Source organism: Ranitomeya variabilis, chromosome 2 (assembly GCF_051348905.1).
Source record: "Ranitomeya variabilis isolate aRanVar5 chromosome 2, aRanVar5.hap1, whole genome shotgun sequence".
Taxonomy (NCBI): domain Eukaryota; kingdom Metazoa; phylum Chordata; class Amphibia; order Anura; family Dendrobatidae; genus Ranitomeya; species Ranitomeya variabilis.
Genome location: NC_135233.1, coordinates 452,420,352 through 452,440,075, shown reverse-complemented (window position 1 = coordinate 452,440,075; position 19,724 = coordinate 452,420,352). Strand labels below are relative to the sequence as shown.

The following is a 19,724-nucleotide window of genomic DNA, read 5'->3' as shown; positions in this document are numbered from 1 at the left end:
AGCCTCCGGCGCTCATCGGCTGCGTGCCGGGCCAAAGCCGCAAATTTAGTCCCCGGCTTTGGCCTAGCTCAGGCCGTTCTCCCGATAGGCTCCGCCCCCTTTTTCGCGTCATTCGGCGGCGGCGCCCCCCCGGTCCTGGCGCTTCTCGCTCTCTACGAGATTTCCTCTCTTCTAATCTCGGCGGCCATCTTGGATTTTCCCATGCACGCCGCAGCTCCAGCTCTCCCAGCCGCAGCTTCTCCCACGTGCAGCGCTGTGAACGCCGGCTGTCGCCAGCACCACCGCTCTCTCTCTCTCCCTCTGCGGGACACAGGACCTTGGGTAAGGAGACCACATCAGGTTCTCCCCTGCAGCGCCGCCCTCGCTTCCTTATTATAGACCCTGAGGCCTACCTTACATTAGGGTACACCATGTCCCAGTCAAAGACTAAAAAGTCCTCTAAGGTGCATACTACCTTTTTTTCTGCGTGTACCACCTGCCAGGCTCCACTTCCTCAGCCTCAGATTTCCCCCCTCTGCTCAGCCTGCGATGCCCCAAGTGCCCAGGAGCCCTCCACCGACCCCGGCGTATCTAGTCCCCCTGCGTGGGTCGCTTCACTGTCTCAGTCCGTGGACTTTTTAGCCAATACTATCAAATCCATTCAGAACCCCCCTGGGGAGCGGGGCAATCCCTTTCTTGGGTTAAGAGATCCCTCCGTTACAGGGGAATCGTCGGCCAGCAGGGGCCGCTCTCTCCGGAAAGAGGCGCGGTCATCCAGAAAACGGATCCGCTCTACCTCTCCTGAGCACTCACCACGCCACTCAGCTTCTGGCGGCTCCACCTCTCGCTCACCCTCTTTAGGGGTTCGTAGCGTTCACGACTCTGAATATGAGTCTGATGTATCCTTAGACCTGGATGCTCCGGAGTTTAGATCTACAGTTGACTCCCTCATTGAGGCAGTCAATCATGCCTTTAAAGTGGACGATGACCCTAATCCTGCTCCGGACCACTCAGTCTCCTTTACTAGAGCCAAGCGTTCCCATAAGATGTTCGCCTCTCACCCAGATTTCCTGGATATAGTCAGGTGACACAGGGAGCGTCCGGATAAGCGTTTCACGGGCAAAAAGGCCCTGGAATCGAAGTATCCCTTTTCCGCAGATCTTGTTAAAGACTGGACGGAATCCCCATTAGTAGATCCTCCGGTTTCGCGCCTAGCTTCCAAAACTCTCTTATCCGTTCCAGATGGCGCTTCAATTAGGAATCCCACAGAGCACCAGGTAGATTCCCTAGCTCGCTCAGTGTACGAAGCCTCAGGTTCTTCTCTTTCTCCTTCCTTCGCCGTGGCTTGGGTGGCCAAGGCAATGGTTTCCTGGGCAGATGCCCTAGCAAAATCCGTTCAGGAACAGGTTCTTCCCTCCGAGATGGTGGACCTTCCCAAACAGATTGCCATGGCCGGTGATTACGTGATGTACGCATCTCTCGATGCAGCGAACTGTGCAGCATCGGCGGCTTCTAACGCCATCACCATCAGAAGAGCTATTTGGCTCAGAGAGTGGCGCGCAGATTCCTCCTCTAAAAAGTCTCTGATTTCTCTCCCTTTTCAGAGCGGGCGTCTTTTTGGAGAAAAGCTAGACCAGCTTATCTCCGACGCTACAGGGGGAAAGAGCAAGTTCCTTCCACAACAGAGGCCCAAGACTGCCTTCCAGCGCCAACCATATTTTCGCTTTCGGCCCTTTCGTAGCAGTCCAGCCTGGTCCAATCCTGCCGCCTCTTCCAGATCGGATCGATCCGCTCGCTCAGACAGACGTTCGTCCCTCTTTTAGGCCAAATCAGTCCTGGCGAGGAAAGCCTAGGCAACCCAGAACCAGAGGGTCCAGGCCTGCCAGATTCCCTTCGCAATGACTCGGGAACTGTTCCAGTCGATACCACCAAAGTAGGCGGACGTCTACTTCTTTATCAGCAAGTCTGGCTCTCCGTCATCCACGATGAATGGGTCAGGGATCTGGTGTCGTCTGGCTACAAAATAGAGTTCTCTGCCTCCCCTCCAGCTCGGTTTTTTCCCTCTCGTCTCCCCAGTTCGGGGGCTCAGTCTCGTGCCCTTCTTTGCGCCATTCATTCCCTCCGCCAGTGCGGGGTCATTGTTCCGGAACACGAGAGGTTGAGGTTTTTACTCAAACCTCTTCGTCGTGCCAAAAAAGGACTGGACAGTGCGCCCCATTTTGGACCTGAAGCTCCTGAATAAGTGCGTAAAGGTACGGCACTTCAGGATGGAATCGCTCCGGTCGATCATCTCCTCGATGGAGAGAGGGGAATACCTGGCATCACTAGACATCAAGGATGCCTATCTTCTTATCCCAATATTCCCATCACATCAAAGGTTCCTCCGTTTTGCCATCCTAGAGGACCATTTCCAATTCACGGCCTTACCCTTCGGTCTTGCCACGGCGCCCAGGGTATTCACAAAGGTCATGGCGGCCGTCATGGCCATTCTTCACTCTCGTGGAGTGGTCGTGTTGCCTTACTTAGACGACCTCCTCATAAAAGGTCCGTCTTATCAGGCCTGCGAGGCAAGCGTCCACATCACCTTGGATTCTCTTTCGCGCCTGGGCTAGTTGATCAACTGGGACAAGTCCTCCCCCGTTCCTGCCTGTCGGATCTCCTTTCTGGGAATGATCCTGGACACCTCAAGGGGACTGGTCTTGCTCCCTCGGTCCAAGGCCCGAGAGCTTCAGCATGGAGCTTGGACGCTCTGCCAACCTCGTCCGCGACCCATTCGGTTCGCCATGAAGATCCTGGGCAAAATGGTAGCCGCAATGGAAGCTCAACTCCATCTCCGCCCCTTGCAACAGGCTCTGCTGGACAACTGGGACAGGAGTCCCTTATCCCTCGATCGTCCATGCCCTTTGTCTCCGCGGATCAGACAATCCCTGTTATGGTGGACCCTGGGTCCATCTCTCCTCCAGGGGAAGTCTTTTCTCCCGATCCGCTGGTTAGTGGTAACTACCGACGCCAGTCTTCTTGGCTGGGGTGCGGTGTTTCTTCACCACTCTGCCCAGGGTCGTTGGACTCTTCGGGAGTCGAGGCTCCCTATAAACATCCTGGAGATTCGGGCGATCAGACTCGCCCTGAGACGCTTTCACCCCCAGCTCGCGGGTCACCCAATCCGAATCCAATCGGACAATGTCACAGCGGTGGCATACATAAACTACCAGGGGGGTACCCGCAGCAGGGTGGCGATGCAGGAAGTCTCACACATTCTTCGTTGGGCCGAAGCCAACCATTCCACCATTCCCGCTGTGCACATTCCGGGCGTCGAAAACTGGGCGGCGATCTTTCTGAGCCGTCAGGGCCTTGCCTCGGGGGAGTGGGAACTCCATCCAGAGGTTTTTCGGCAGATCTGCCTTCGCAGGGGGACCCCAGATGTGGATCTGATGGCGTCCAGATTGAACGCCAAGGTTCACAATTTCATTGCACGTTCTCGGGATCCCCAGGCTATCGGAGTGGACGCGCTGATATCCCCGTGGCGTCAGTTCCAACTCCCGTACGTGTTTCCTCCACTTCCCTTACTGCCGAAGGTGATCCGGAAGATCAAGACTGAGGGGGTTCCGGTCATTCTGGTCGCGCCGGATTGGCCACGTCGCGCTTCGTACGCCGAGCTTGTTCAGCTCGTAGCCGACGTCCCCTGGCGGTTACCAGACCGCCCAGATCTGCTTCGTCAAGGGCCGATCTGCCACCAGAGCTCAGGGGCCCTACGTTTAACGGCGTGGCTGTTGAAACCTGGATTCTAACTCGAGCTGGTTTCTCTCAGCAGGTCATTCCCACCATGATAAGCGCTCGCAAGTCGTCTTCCGCTTCTATCTACCACCGCACCTGGAAATCCTTTCGCCCTCCGCTCGTTTTCTCTATTCCTTGCATTTTGGATTTCCTTCAGTCCGGATTGGACTCTGGCTTGGCGCTGAGTTCCCTCAAAGGTCAGATCCCAGCGTTATCCGTGTTATTCCAACGTAGGATCGCTGCCAACCTTCAAGTCAAGACTTTCATTCAGGGGGTCTCCCATGTGGTACCCCCCTACAGGATGCCGTTAGAGACCCGGGATCTCAACTTGGTTCTGGGGGCTCTTCAGGAACCTCCTTTTGAGCCTCTTCAGGACATTCCGCTTACGGTCCTCTCCTGGAAGGTTGCCTTCCTTGTGGCCGTAACGTCTATCAGACGGGTCTCAGAATTGGCCGCTTTATCCTGCCGGGCTCCTTTTCTTGCCTTCCACCAGGACAAGGTAGTCCTTCGTCCATCTCCGGATTTTCTCCCTAAGGTGGTGTCCTCTTTTCACCTTAACGAGGACATCATTCTTCCCTCTTTTTGCCCGCAGCCAAAACACAGGGTTGAAAAAGCCCTTCATACCCTGGACGTGGTACGGGCCCTTAGGAGGTACATTTCCAGAACGGCTCATTTCAGAAAATCGGACTCCCTTTTCGTTCTCCCGGAGGGTCACAGAAAAGGTTTGGCTGCGTCTAAAGCCACGATAGCCAGATGGATTCGATCTGCTATCCAGGAATCCTATCGGGTCAGGGGCAGATCTATCCCGGCGGGGATTAGAGCTCACTCCACTCGGTCGATGGGTGCTTCCTGGGCCATCCGGCACCAGGCAACGGTGGAGCAGGTTTGCAAGGCCGCAACGTGGTCCAACCTGCATACTTTCACAAAGCACTACAATGTCCACATTCATTCCTCTGCGGACGCGGCCCTTGGCAGACGTGTTCTGCAAGCGGCCGTCGCGCATTCGTAAGTTAGATGGTACACGGAGTTTTTTGGTTGTATTGTTTCCCTCCCAGGGACTGCTTTGGGACGTCCCATGGTCCTGTGTCCCCCAATGTGGCGATGGAGAAATAGGGATTTTTTGTGTGTACTCACCGTAAAATCCTTTTCTCCGAGCCACTCATTGGGGGACACAGCACCCACCCTGTTAGCCTGTTCGGCTCTTTACCTTTTTCGGTTTTTGACTTTCTTTGACATGTTGTACTCTACTGTTACATGATATATTGTTATTATTCTCCTACTGCTTTTTGCACTGAACTGGGTCTCTGGAAGCCAGCATGAGGGTGTATACTGCAGGGGAGGAGCTAACCTTTTTTTGTCTCAGCTTAGTGTCCGCCTCCTAGTGACAGCAGCATAACACCCATGGTCCTGTGTCCCCCAATGAGTGGCTCGGAGAAAAGGATTTTACGGTGAGTACACACAAAAATCCCTATTTTCTTCCTGCACATCACCTCTAATTGTACAGGTTTTTTCCATAATATCTCAGCCTGATCTAACAAGCCAGCATCATTTAAAGATCCTCTTTTTTACTTCAATACACTTCCAGAAAACCCTCATTAAGTCAGTCACCCAACTTTCCTTAGACAGACAGATTTTCTGTTGTTCTGCACCATGCTAAACTTACTTGCAGCAATTCCTCATCTTCCAACTTCCTTTCTTTTTTTTAATAACTCCCTGCCATTCTAACTACTGTAATCTGCCTTTCTCGGGGAATACACATATTTTCATTAATCACCTCTTATTCTATATATACTTCTTCCCCCCTCTGGCATACACTATCATACAGCAGTCTTATCTGCCATCATCACATTCCCTCCTCTCTTACAAAACTGCAAAAACTTCTCCACTTTCTGCTGGCTTTAGACAAACAAAAAGACTGAGTGTTATCCAGTCACCAGAAGTCCCAGCCCAAATCTATGAACCGCACAGAGGATGAGACGTGTCTGCTGTATTAACACCGTGTCTCCCCTCGGAATTGGACTGAGTTACCTGGTACCACACAGAATTTGCGCTCACCCCAGCACCAACACCAAATCTCGCCGTTCCTCACGTGCGGTCATTGATAGGACGGCTAATCGCGGAAGAGGGACAACACTCTGACACACAACCAGACGGACGGACAAACACAAAAACTGACCGTCCTCTGTAACTGGGATTTCTATCTCAGACCTTGTGCACAATGCTAGGGTTCAAAGAGGTTTCTACGGTTTTTTTGCACTACGTGGTACGACCACCCGTGATTCTATCACGCCATGCTCAGCACCCGAGACTCTAGGAGCAACTTTGCGCTCACCATATCATAGACAACCTCCTCTCCCCCTGCCTGCTACACACAGGCAGAAGACTCAATAGCCCAGCACAGTACTGGTATGAGACAAGACATGCAGCAGGTTACAAGCAGTCAATCACGGTTTGTGTTCCTCACAGCCACTAGCCGTGGGTTCTTTTAGGGCCACCAGGTGTACATATCCCACACCCACCATGTCAGGGCGGCACAGACACTCGGCAAACACGAGTACAGAACACACAGAATGGTTCAAGAAACACAGGCAAGTACTACAGATTTATAAATGAATCAGCAGACTTACCGTGTTTTTATGGAGGTGATCAGTCTCCCAGTCGAACCACTCTGGACGTTCTTCCTCGATCCATTCCGGGTGTCAGTGTCTGGGGAGTGTACATCCTCAGTGAGCCGCACGTTGAGGCGCCAAAAATGTGAGGGTGATTTCTTAAAGTGAGATCTATATGATTGCTTGTACCTGACCAAATATAAGCTGAGTGCTAGCTTAGAGGCTAAGAATGTATCAGATTCACAGAGACGATACACACTCCTCTCTCAGTCAAAGTTGATGCCCAACTGAACTTTATTCTCAAAACAAAAGAATATACTAAGAGCAGGAAATAGGGGGGTCGCACAACTTTTGAACAGCTAGTCACTTTGTAATTGGTCCAGTCCAAGCTTCATTTCCAAATGTGGGGTATTCCAGTGACTTCACTCCTGCATTCCAAAGATTCCTTCCAGGACAGTTTCAAGGATCTCCAAGACAGCTTCAAAGACACAATCGCCATCTTGCTACACCATATCTGAATTGACTTATATAAGGTTTAATAATTGATTTCATTAGCCATTTTCTCCTTCACAGTACCTCTTGTAAAGTATCGTTACCCCGGGGTCACAATACTGCATTATGCACAGCTTGTGAACCGGTGACGGCTCAGGAACCACCTGTTGCTGATACTGAACTCAGTGAGCCTAGTCCTCCTGAGTGAGCTACCTCCCTTTCCCGGTCTATGGCATCCCTGGCAAAAGCGTTAGACTCGTTCCGAGACCCTTCCTCTAACCAGGGCACTAATACGGACGACGCTTCCGATGGTCAGAACCCCTCGTACTCCAGGGGTCGTACCTTGCCAAGGAGTTCTCACTCTTCCAGGAAAAGGACTCATGCCATATCCCCAGACCATCACCGGTTTTTCGGGTTCTGAGAGCTCCATTTCTCGCTCCGCTCCCCTTCCATTGGGGCTAGTAGAGAACCTGTTTCAGAGGACAATTCTGACACGTCCCTAGATCAGGAATTTCATCACGATCAGGAGACTCTCGATTCTCTAATTGAGTCAGTGAATAGGGCTTTGAGACTTGAGGAGGAACCCTTATCTAAAACGGATCATGCCGTGTCCTTTAAGAGGACCAAACGAGCTCACAGAGTGTTCGCCACTCATCCCGAGTTTAAGGAAATTGTTGAATCTCACAGGATCCGTCCAGATAAACGATTCACAGGGCAGAAGCCCATGGAGTCCAAATATCCCTTTGCCCAGGATCTTAGGGTACTGTCACACTCTGCAACTTTCCAACGATCACGACCAGCGATACGACCTGGCCGTGATCGTTGGAAAGTCATTGTGTGGTCGCTGGGGAGCTGTCACACAGACAGCTCTCCAGCGACCAACGATGCCGAAGGCCCCGGGTAACCAGGGTAAACATCGGGTTACTAAGCGCAGGGCCGCGCTTAGTAACCCGATGTTTACCCTGGTTACCATCGTAAAAGTAAAAAACAAACAAACCGTACATACTCACATTCCGGTGTCCGTCAGGTCCCTTGCAGTCTGCTTCCCGCTCTGACTGAGTGCCGCCGTAAAGTGAAAGCACAGCACAGCGGTGACGTCACCGCTGTGCTCTACTCTTACTTTCCGGCCGGCAGTCAGTCAGTGCAGGAAGCAGACTGCAAGGGACCTGACGGACACCGGAATGTGAGTATGTACGGTTTGGTTTTTTTTACTTTTACGATGGTAACCAGGGTAAACATCGGGTTACTAAGCGCACCCCTGCGCTTAGTAACCCGATGTTTACCCTGGTTACAAACGAACGCATCGTTGGATCGGTGTCACACACACCGATCCAACGATGACAGCGGGAGATCCAGCGACGAAAGAAAGTTCCAAACGATCTGCTACGACGTACGATTCTCAGCAGGGTCCCTGATCGCTGCTGCGTGTCAGACACAGCGATATCGTATGGATATCGCTGGAACGTCACGGATCGTACCGTTTTAGCGACAAAAGTGCCACTGTGAGACAGTACCCTAAGAAAAGATTGGTCACAATCTCCCCCAGTAGATCCTCCGGTATCGCGCCTGGCTACGAAATCTGTTTTATCCTCCTCTGAGGGCGCCTCTATTAAAAATCCTATAGTAAACTAAAGAGAAGTCTCGCACTCAACTTAAGTATTTTTGATTTGCAGATTTTATTAGTACTGAGGTAGCACTGGAAACGTTTCAGCCTTTATCAGGCTTTCATCAGTCACTACGATATTTAGAGTGAAAAAAAAAAATATAATGAATATAATACAGTGTACAAACAAACGTATAAATACAAAAAACGTATATACAGATGTACATAAGATACAATGAGAGCCACAAAATTGCAAAATTACGCAAACAGTCATGATATGGCAGTGAAATCATGCATAACAATCTCGCTCAATATGTAGATACAATGACAATTGTGGACGAAGCATATTGTGAAAGAAACACGTACCGTGTTGTGCCTTTCAGAGTATGTAGATAGTACTCATAAATAGGACGCCGATCAAGCGTGATGCCTAGTGTGGCGTGAGAAGAAAACAGTAGTTTACAAATCGTAAAAGGACATGAATAGAAGAGATGGGGTGGATATAATCGTACTTACAGTGGGTAGCTGTCTTGTATAGAGGTGGAGTGTTTAGTACAACGGAATACGAAGGAGCTATAAGAAATGATGGTAACAGAAGGAGGAGGAATGTTGAATATATGATATTCATTATGTCCTGCGTTGAAAATCTCAGATACACCATTATATGTATATATACCTCAAGAGCTCATGTATGGGGCTCAGAGATAATCCCCTCTAACGGCCAGCTATGGCTATAGGAACCGGGACTGAAAAGAAGTATAATAATATAGTTTAGCCACATACTTACAGGATAGGGGCTGTGGTCTTAGGCGTGTGCGGTATGTTACCTGGAGGGAAGCCCTTCTCCTGCACAAGATAACCTCTCTGACGCGGTATCCACCGTTCGTCTATGAGGTCGTATAACTCGCATAACTGTAGGTGACACGCACGGCCATGCACTTCCGCCTTGGCCGGGTCAGCTTTCGTCACTTCCGGTTTCGGCGTTTTACTACAACGCTAGCACGGTGGCTTAAATAGCACCGCGCACATACACCTCATAGACGAGCGGTGGATACCGCGTCAGAGAGGTTATCTTGCGCAGCCTAAGGGCTTCCCTCCAGGTAACATACCGCACACGCCTAAGACCACAGCCCCTATCCTGTAAGTATGTGGCTAAACTATATTATTATACTTCTTTTCAGCCCCGGTTCCTATAGCCATAGCTGGCCGTTAGAGGGGATTATCTCTGAGCCCCATACATGAGCTCTTGAAGTATATATACATATAATGGTGGATCTGAGATTTTCAACGCAGGACATAATGAATATCATATATTCAACATTCCTCCTCCTTCTGTTACCATCATTTCTTATAGCTCCTTCGTATTGTACCGTTGTACTAAACACTCCACCTCTATACAAGACAGCTACCCACTGTAAGTACGATTATATCCACCCCATCTCTTCTATTCATGTCCTTTTACGATTTGTAAACTACTGTTTTCTTCTCACGCCACACTAGGCATCACGCTTGATCGGCGTCCTATTTATGAGTACTATCTACATACTCTGAAAGGCACAACACGGTACGTGTTTCTTTCACAATATGCTTCGTCCACAATTGTCATTGTATCTACATATTGAGCGAGATTGTTATGCATGATTTCACTGCCATATCATGACTGTTTGCGTAATTTTGCAATTTTGTGGCTCTCATTGTATCTTATGTACATCTGTATATACTTTTGTTGTATTTATACGTTTGTTTGTACACTGTATTATATTCATTATATTTTTTTTTTCACTCTAAATATCGTAGTGACTGATGAAAGCCTGATAAAGGCTGAAACGTTTCCAGTGCTACCTCAGTACTAATAAAATCTGCAAATCAAAAATACTTAAGTTGAGTGCGAGACTTCTCTTTAGTTTACTATATGGTTTGGGTACCTAGTCTCTGCACCTGATAATAGCAGTGCACACGGAGTTTATTTTCATATCTATTAAAAATCCAACCGATCGTCAGATCGACAATATGGCGCGTTCAGCTTTTGAAGCCTCAGCGGCCGCACTCTTTTCCATCTTTTGCCGCTACGTGGGTGGCTAAGGCTATGACCCACTGGGCTGAGGTCTTGTCTTCAGCAGTAGTGGATACCAATCTTCCCCCCCGAGATAGCAGACCTCGCTACTCAGATAGCAAGAGCTGGAGATTTTGTAGTGACCGCGTCCCTGGATGCCGCTGAGTGCGCTTCTCAAGCAGCAGCAAATGCCATCACCATCCGGGGGTCCTAATGGCTCAGGGACTGGCGTGCGGATTCTACTTCCAAAAAGTCATTGACTTCTCTCCCATATTAGAGCGGTCGCCTTTTTGGCGAAAGCTCGACCAGTTAATTTCCGACGCCACTGGAGGGAAGAGTAAATTTCTTTCACAACAGAGACCCTCTCTGCCCTTTCGGAACTTGCAGCCACAGGCTCGGTCCTGATTTTTTTCGTTACAACTCAAACTGGTCCTCTACTTCCACATCTCCCGGTTCCGGCCAGGCAGAACGTGGAGACAGAGGTTCACAGGCCTCTTTTAAGCCTTCCCCTTCATGGAAAGGCAGGCCAAAGCAGCCAGGATCCAGAGGCGCCAGGACGGGCAGACCTTCCACACAAATGACTCCCTGCGGTATCCAGGGGGCACCCTCAAAGAAGGCGGCCGTCTGCTTTCCTTCAGTGCTGCGTGGCTCTCGGTCGTTCACAACGAGTGGGTCCGCCATCTAGTGTCCTCCGGATACAAGATAGATCTCTTGTCTCGTCCTCCAAACCATTTTTTCCTTTCTTCTCCTCCCAGGGCAAAAGCGTCAGAGTTCTTCAAAGCTATAAGCTCTCTGAGAAAAGACGGAGTTATTATTCCAGTCCCTCAAAGAGAGAGGTTTCAAGGTTTTTATTCAAACCTCTTCATTGTTCCAAAGAAGGACGGTACAGTGCGGCCCATACTGGATCTAAAACTGCTGAACAAGTTCGTCAGGGTGCGACGGTTCCGGATAGAATCGCTTCGTTCTGTCATCGCCTCCATGGAAAAAGGCGAGTTCCTGGCGTCTATAGACATCCAGGACGCATACCTCCACATTCCTATTTTACCTTCTCACCAAAGGTTTCTTCGCTTCGCAGTTCAGGAAGATCACTTCTGATTCGTTGCTCTGCCATTCGGCCTCGCCACCGCACCCAGGGTATTCACCAAGGTCATGGCGGCTGCCGTGGCCATACTCCACACCCGAGGAGTGGTGGCGCTCCCGTATTTAGACGATATCCTCATCAAAGGCCCCTCTTTCCGCCCCTGCAAGGAAGCCGTGGCCATCACAATAGATACTTTTTCTCGCCTGGGTTGGGAGATTAACTTCAAAAAATGTTCCCCAGTACCGGCTCAGCGAATTTCCTTTCTAGGAATGATACTCGACTCATCCCGGGGTTTGGTTCTTCTTCCCCCTGAAAAGATCTCAGTCTTACAGTGAGAAGCTCAGAAACTCTCTCAGCCTCGCTCTCACTCTCTCTGCGCTTCAGTATGAGAGTCCTCGGCAGGATGGTAGCTGCTATGGAGGCGGTTCCATTTGCCCAACTACACCTCTGTCCCCTACAGCATGCCCTCCTGGCTGTTTGGGACAGGAACCCGTTCTCCCTAGACTGTCGGTTCCTCCTTCCCCAGCGAGTCAGACATTCTCTCAGGTGGTGGACATTGAAATCCTCCCTGAATCAAGGGAAGTCTTTTCTTCCAGTACACTGGCTGGTTGTGACGACAGACGCCAGTCTTCTAGGCTGGGGAGCGGTGTTCCTTCATCACACTGCTCAGGGCCGCTGGTCCCCCCAGGAATCACGCCTTCCAATCAACATCTTGGAAATCCGGGCGATCAGGCTGGCACTTCTCCAGTTCCATCCCTTCCTAGCAGGTCGCCCAATCAGGATTCAGTCCGACAACGCCACTGCAGTGGCATACATCAACCACCAGGGGGGAACCCGCAGCAGGGCGGCCATGACAGAGGTAGGCCACATTCTCCGATGGGCCGAAGAAAACCGCTCAATGATATCTGCGGTTCACATACCGGAAGTGGACAGTTGGGAGGCAGACTTCCTCAGTCGGCAATGCCTCGACTCCGGGGAGTGGTCTCTCCATCTGGAGATCTTCCACCAGATCTGCTGTCGTTGGGGAACCCCGGACGTGGATCTGATGGCCTCACGGCTGAATTCCAAGGTTCCCGACTTCATGGCTCGGTCCCACGATCCAGCAGCCATCGGGGCAGACGCTCTTGTACTCCCGTGGCATCATTTTTGGCTTCCGTACATATTTCCCCGCTTCCTCTCCTGCCAAGAGTCATCAAGAAAATCAGAGCGGAGAGGATACCTGTAATCCTGATTGCGCCAGATTGGCCGCGCCGGGAGTGGTACGCAGAACTAGTTCAACTAGTTGCCGACGTTCCCTGGCGATTACCGAATCGCGCAGATCTGCTATCTCAAGGCCCCTTTTACCACCAGAACTCAGAGGCCCTGTGTTAGACGGCATGGCCGTTGAGTCCTGGGTCCTATCCCAGACAGGTTTCTCTCCAGAAGTCACAGCTACCATGATCAGCGCTAGAAAGCCTACGTCTATGCGTATCTATCATCGCACTTGGAAGACTTTCTTTTTATGGTGTAGCGACCGAGGACGTTCTCCTCTACATTTTTCCATCCCTTCCATTCTCGAGTTCTTACAAACTGGTTTGGACTTGGGTCTCGCCCTTAGTTCTCTCAAGGGGCAGATCTCAGCCCTGTCTGTTCTCTTCCAACGCAGGATTGCCAACAGATTACAGGTCAAGACGTTTATTCAGGGAGTCTCCCATCGGGCGCCCCCTATAGAATGCCGTTGGAATCATGGGATCTTCATTTGGTCCTCTGTGTTTTGCAACAGGCTCCTTTCGAACCTCTACAGGAGGTTTCCCTGTCTCTTCTTTCATGGAAAGTTGCTTTTCTAGTTGAGGTCACCTCTATTAGACGAGTCTCCGAGCTGGCGGCTCTGTCCTCTCAAGTTCCGTTCCTGAATTTTCATCAGGATAAGGTGGTTTTGAGGACATCCCCCTCTTTTCTACCGAAAGTTGTATCCTCTTTTCATCTCAATGAGGAGATTGTCTTACTCTGTCCGGCACCAGTCCATCGCATCGAGAAGGCCCTTCACACACTGGATTTAGTGAGAGCTCTTAGGAGATACATCTCGCGGACAGCATCTTTCCGCAGGTCAGATACCCTATTCGTGCTCCCGGAAGGACCAAGGAAAGGGTTTCCCGCTTCCAAGGTGACAAAAGCCAAATGGATCCGTTCGGCTATTCAAGAGTCCTACCGAGTCAGGTCTTCCTGTCCCAGCAGGGATTAAGGCTCACTCCACTCGGTCAGTGGGTGCGTTTTGGGCCATCCGGCACCAAGCTTCGGCAGCACAAGTTTGTAAGGCTGCGACTTGGTCCAGCCTGCATACCTTTACAAAACATTACCATATTCACTCTCAGGCCTCGGCAGATGCGACCGTCGGCAGACGAATTTTGCAGGCGGCTGTGCTGCATCTGTAACTTGTGGGTACAAGCAGCAATTGCAGTTGTTTCCCACCCAGGGACTGCTTTAGGACGTCCCATGGTCCTGTGTCCCCCAATGAGGCATAGGAGAAAAGGAGATTTTTGTGTACTCAACGTAAAATCCTTTTCTCCGAGCCAATCATTGGGGGGGACAGCACCCACCCTGTTAGCCTATTGGCTTTGGTTTTTTGAGTTAACTTGGTTTTGGCATAGTTCATCCTTGTTAAATATTAAGCTCCTACTGCTTTGTTACCGAACTGGTTCACTGAGAGCCAGCAGGAGGGTGTATACTGCAGGGGAGGAGCTATTCTTTCTGTGTTTACTTAGTGTCCTCCTAGTGGCAGCAGCATAACACCCATGGTCCTGTGTCCCCCAATGATTGGCTCGGAGAAATGGATTTTACGGTAAGTACACAAAAATCTCCTTATTCAACATTTAGATATACAGACATATACAGACAGGGTGGACAGCAGTGCAAGCAGTCTCTTCTTACCTCAGCAACCCTGGTATCTCCATCATTAGATCAGATAGACAAGGTGGACAGCAGTGTGAGCAGCTTCTTCTTTCCTCGTCACCCTTGCTATGGTCCGTCTGTATTAGATCAGATACACAGGGTGGGCAGCAGTGTGAGCAGCCTCTTCTTACCTCAGCACTCCTGATATCTCCAGTATTAGATCATGTATACAGGGTGGACAGCATGTAAGTAGCCTCTTTTTACCTTGGCACTCCTGGTATTTCAAGCATTAGATCAGATACACGGGGTGGACAGCAGTGTGAGCAGCCTCTTCTTATCTCAACACTCCTGGTATCACCAGAGCTGGATTCACAGTTGTACTGCTCAGTGGTGATGTGTGATGGTTTCCATGCTGCTGCAGTTTCTGAGTGTGTGCTACAGAGAGATAAGAGCGAGTGATTGTCCTCTTCTGTGTGTGCTGTGTATGGGAGACATCATAGCAGCTGGTCATCACCCACTAGCTCAGAGACAACAGAACAATAGAAATGGAGCCTGCAGAGTGTAATATTGGTGATTAGATGCAGAATACAAGTCATACAATCATCAGAAATGGTGGTATTCTTCTGTTACCCAAGACATAAGCAGTGGGTGCCAGCTGGAACAATTACAACTCTATCAGTAATGCCTGCGGCATCCAAGGGATTTGAGAGTCTGTCTGCTCCACTGACTCCCCCGAAACATAATTCCATGGTGCCGGTGGGTATTCATAACGGCCAAGGTCTAATGAAAGTCATTACACATAACACTTTTTCAAGTTAAATTGATTTATTATTTTAAAAACAGGGAACAAATGGCACATAATTACAGTAGTAATGTCAGATCAGTATAGGTTATTGTACCGGTTAATCTGTATGATACGCATAGTAAATATATATATATATATATATTTGGCAAAATTTTTGGCATTCTGACCATTAGGAAAAAAAATGACATATGGTGAACAGCTCAAAAAGAAATGATGGAATTTCAGATTTTTGTTTTGATTTTTTTTTTAAATTTTTTATTCCACAATTTTCACTATATACCTAATGTGTTTTTGTTATATATTTTCCCCTAGTTGACAAATGGAAGAAGTCTCATAATTGCCCGGTACTGGGGATTCCTACTTGTATTGGTTTTGGTACGCACAGTTTGGATCAAGCCTGTTACAGGTAACAACTACAAAACAAGGCACAATAGAATAGAAAATAAAAATGCTTCTTAAACTGAACTCCTTTTAATTTGTGTATCTACCAATAAACGTTTGTAATAACTTGTTAAACAAAAATGCTTCCGCCCCTCTGTACCTGATCATTGCAGTGTCTGTATCTGTTCAGAATCTCTGCACTCACCGAAAAATATACAACCACGAGAGGACCTGGCAGGTGATGATGGAGGAGAGCAGGACCAGACAGTTGCAATTTTAATGACCGATTGTTTTGTGCATAGCCACTGCAAGATGCATCTGATGACTGTTTCCTCCACTTTCCCCATAGAGCACACAAGTGCTCCCGGTGGAGCTGGGCATTTGTGTGTATGGCAGAGACAGAAGAGAGAGCTGTCGGCCAAACACGTAATCAGCAGACCGCTATCTAAGATGCATGGCCCACGTTGGGTATTATATCCCAAACACTCTGCTCCTGTTGTTTTTTGGATGGGCGCAAGAGACAAGCTGACAACTCCCATGGAGAAGCAGATGCTCCCCAATTAAACTGATCTGGGCCCTGTGCCCACTTTAAAGACGTAGGCGCAGAATTCAGGACTAGGAAATTTGAGCTTCTGAGCGTAGGGAGAAATGTAGACTGGTTAGGCTTCTAAAATATATAACTTGTAATGCAATCGCAGGATGCCGTTGAGTCACCACGGCTGAGCGTCATAGAACAATGTCAGTTTAAAGGGGTTTGTTCAGGCTTGGGATTCAAGTACGGGGTCACTCTCCGGGGCTGAGAGCGGTGGGAGCGTGACCACAAATATGCAATTTGCATACGTACGGTCACGTGACGACTAGACGCCTGTGGCTTTCTTCTAGTCAGCACATGTGCCCGACAGTGACTGCAGACTTGAACTCCAAGCCTGGAAACCACCTTTAACTATATATTGCAGCATATAGCATGAGCAAGTGTAGGTTGAAATTCTAGTGAAGGGAAGTAAAAAAATAAACAAAACTGATTATCAAAAACCAATATATTTTTTCAGATAATATATATCTCAATCATCGAAGAAAAAAAAATATATATATATATATAATTATTATTATTACGCCACTTATTCCATGGCGCTTTACATGTGGGGAGGGGATATATATATATATCCCCTCCCCATATGTAAAGCGCCATGGAATAAGTGGCGTAATAATAATAATTATTTATATATATATATATATATATATATATATTTATATTATTTTATTTTTTTTTATTTTGTGATGCAGTGGTAGGACCATACACAGTGAAACGGCAGTGACCCCAGCAAGTTCAAACAAAACGTTCTTTTATTGTGTTACTTCACACAGTCAATATAGTATACGGCTTCTTCATACAGTCCATTAATAATGCATGGCTATATGATGCAGTCAATACACAGGCCGAACTTCCCTCTGTCCAGTTTCCCTGGGTGACCGCACACCAGTAACAAGTCTCTGTACTCAGCGCACTGCACTCTTTATCCTCTGGAGTGCAGCCGGGTACACATAAGACAGCCCAAGATACAGGGTGTCAGTCTCTCCGGTTCCTTTAGCCTCTGTGTTACTCCACACAGAGAGAGCTCTGCAGACAACTGCCAACTTCCAAGAACACACTGACACACCTCCCCCACTACTACAGGGCTTTTTAATCAGTCACTGCTTCACTATTCTAATTACAGCCACACCTGTGTCTGTAGTACGCCCTCATGGCCTCACTACGCTTCCATGCACATTCTGCAGAGCACATACAGCGCCCCCTAGCTGTACCAGGGGTCACTGCCTCAAAATATATATATATATATATATATATATATATATATATATATATATATATATATATATATATATATATATATATATTATAATGTGTGTATATTTTTCTGACCATAAGACGCACTTTTTTTCCTCCAAATTTGGGAGGAAAGTGTGGGTGCGTCTTATGGTAGGGATGTAAGGTGGGGAGGGGGCAGCAGCGAGTGGGATTGCACTGGGAGGCAGGAGGCAGAAAAATGTCCCTGCCAGGCTTCAGGAATCCGCTCTGGGGAATCCACATGGTCCCTATCATTAAAGTGCAGTGAATATTATTAGTTGCTTCCCCGCCCACCTGTCAGCTGAGCAGTGAGCGGGGAGCAGCAAATGAATACTCCTTCACAGGGGCACACATAGTTTCCCTAGCGCTGGATTCCTGCAGCAGCTGGGGAGATCTGTGTCTGGTGGAGGAGGCAGCAGCAGGGGCCAGAGGGGACAAGATCGCTGCATACCTGCTTGCCGGGGCTGTGCTGAGTGCTCCAGCACAAGGACCTGTGTGATGTCATGAAGAGGGCGGGCTGGTGCATCACATGGCAGCACAGAGCCCTCCCTCTTCTGATGTCATCACAGGTCCTGCAGACACCACACTACAATCTGCAAGCTTACTCCTGTGCTGTGGAGTGGCAACAAGAGGGAGCGCTCTGTGGTGTCATGGGATGGGAGGCTCCAACATTTTACCTTACCACAGCTGGCTGGCTGCCACAATTAAAAGGTTAGTCACTACAACACACAATAAAGCACTCTGCCACTCCTGTGGTGAACTATAACTCCCAGCTTGCCATAGGATCTGCAGAACATGCTGGGAGTTATAGTTCTCCCAATGGGATCTCAATGCAGCACTCCAGTGTTATTTTGCAGTGCTGGAGTGGTGCTTTAAATATAAGCCCTGTGCCCCCATTCTTATACTCATCCTCCAGCGTCTTCATATAGTACTTTAGTTTACAGACACCACACTGGTCCGCAGCTCCATCTTCTACCCGCAGCTTCCAACATAATAACATACTATTATATATAATAACAACACATATAATAGTATTTTGTTGTTAAATATTTTACCACCTTTTTTGCTTCAAATATTTTTTTTCCCTATTTTCCACCTCTAAAACCTGGGTGCGTCTTATAGTCCGGTGCGTCTTATAGTCCGAAAAATACGGTATGTATATTTTCTCCATAACTATACTGACCAGGAGAATCTTGTTGACACCAGGGTGGGATTGAATTTTTCTTTTTCTCCATTCCACCATGTTTAGAACATCTTCAGCAGATTATATTGTACACTGAACTTGTCAATCAAAGCTAAAACTAGTTCCACAAGTTCCAAACCCTTATGTTTACAAGATAAGTGTTATATACTATTTATTTACAAACATATTAATCACATAGGTTTATTTGACACAGAAAATCACTCACTAACTTTTTACAAATTTTTTTTTGTTTTCTTTTTATTCTTTGTGCTTTTTGCAGGTTTTTGGTGTTTTATGAACTCGGAGATAATCTTCAGACTATCCTCAGTGAACACAATGATCGACTGCCTGAGATTGCTGTCTATCAGATTATGTACAGGATGGTAGGTGACCATGATTTTACTTAATTTTCCACATTAATTACATATATAAAATCCACGCATATAAATTTAAAAACTGGTTATTGATGCTGATCACGCATATATCAAAAAAAGAAAAAAATGATAATTAAAAACAAAAAAAAAAAATGATCATGTATTTTAATAAAGATGTTTTAAGTGCTTGCATATGAAGGGGTCTATGCCGGAGGGTGCAACAATAAAACTATTGATAGAGTTGAGGAAAAAGATGCCGCCCCGGTCCAACGTTCAATCTGGACCTATGTGGCAGCTGGACCGGGGCAGTCTTCTGTACTGCACAGTTGGCATCCTGGTGCAATGTCAAGACTTCCACGGTCTGGCTGCCACAGAGGATGGCGAACCAGGACAGTCCAGGAGTCATGACCATCAGCTGTAAAGACTGCTCATTTCAATGTCCTAAGAAGAAGAAAAAAAAAACTATTGTAGTGGAAAGTAAACTTGTGCTTCCTACAGCTAATAGTTTATACCACACACGTCACTCAATATTTTCTGTAAAGGCACAGATGATTGGCCTCGGGGAGACCAAAACATCCAACACCGCGGAGACACCATCACGTGTTTCTCAACGCAGTGATCCAGAACACTGCCCCCATCCCTTATGGGAAATATGCAAATGCATGTAGGATAGCTG

At 48.3% G+C, this 19,724-nt stretch overlaps 1 protein-coding gene across 3 annotated transcripts in view; it reads left to right on the top strand.

Annotated features, from left to right (window-relative positions):
- VRK3 (VRK serine/threonine kinase 3) overlaps positions 1-19,724 on the top strand; it is a 118,153-nt gene that overhangs the window by 74,534 nt on the left and 23,895 nt on the right. For all 3 annotated transcript variants that reach the window (XM_077287288.1, XM_077287287.1, XM_077287289.1), the window contains 2 exons: positions 15,577-15,670; positions 18,955-19,057. In XM_077287288.1, the coding sequence (XP_077143403.1) occupies positions 15,577-15,670; positions 18,955-19,057 (197 nt within the window). The remainder of the gene's footprint in view (positions 1-15,576; positions 15,671-18,954; positions 19,058-19,724) is intronic.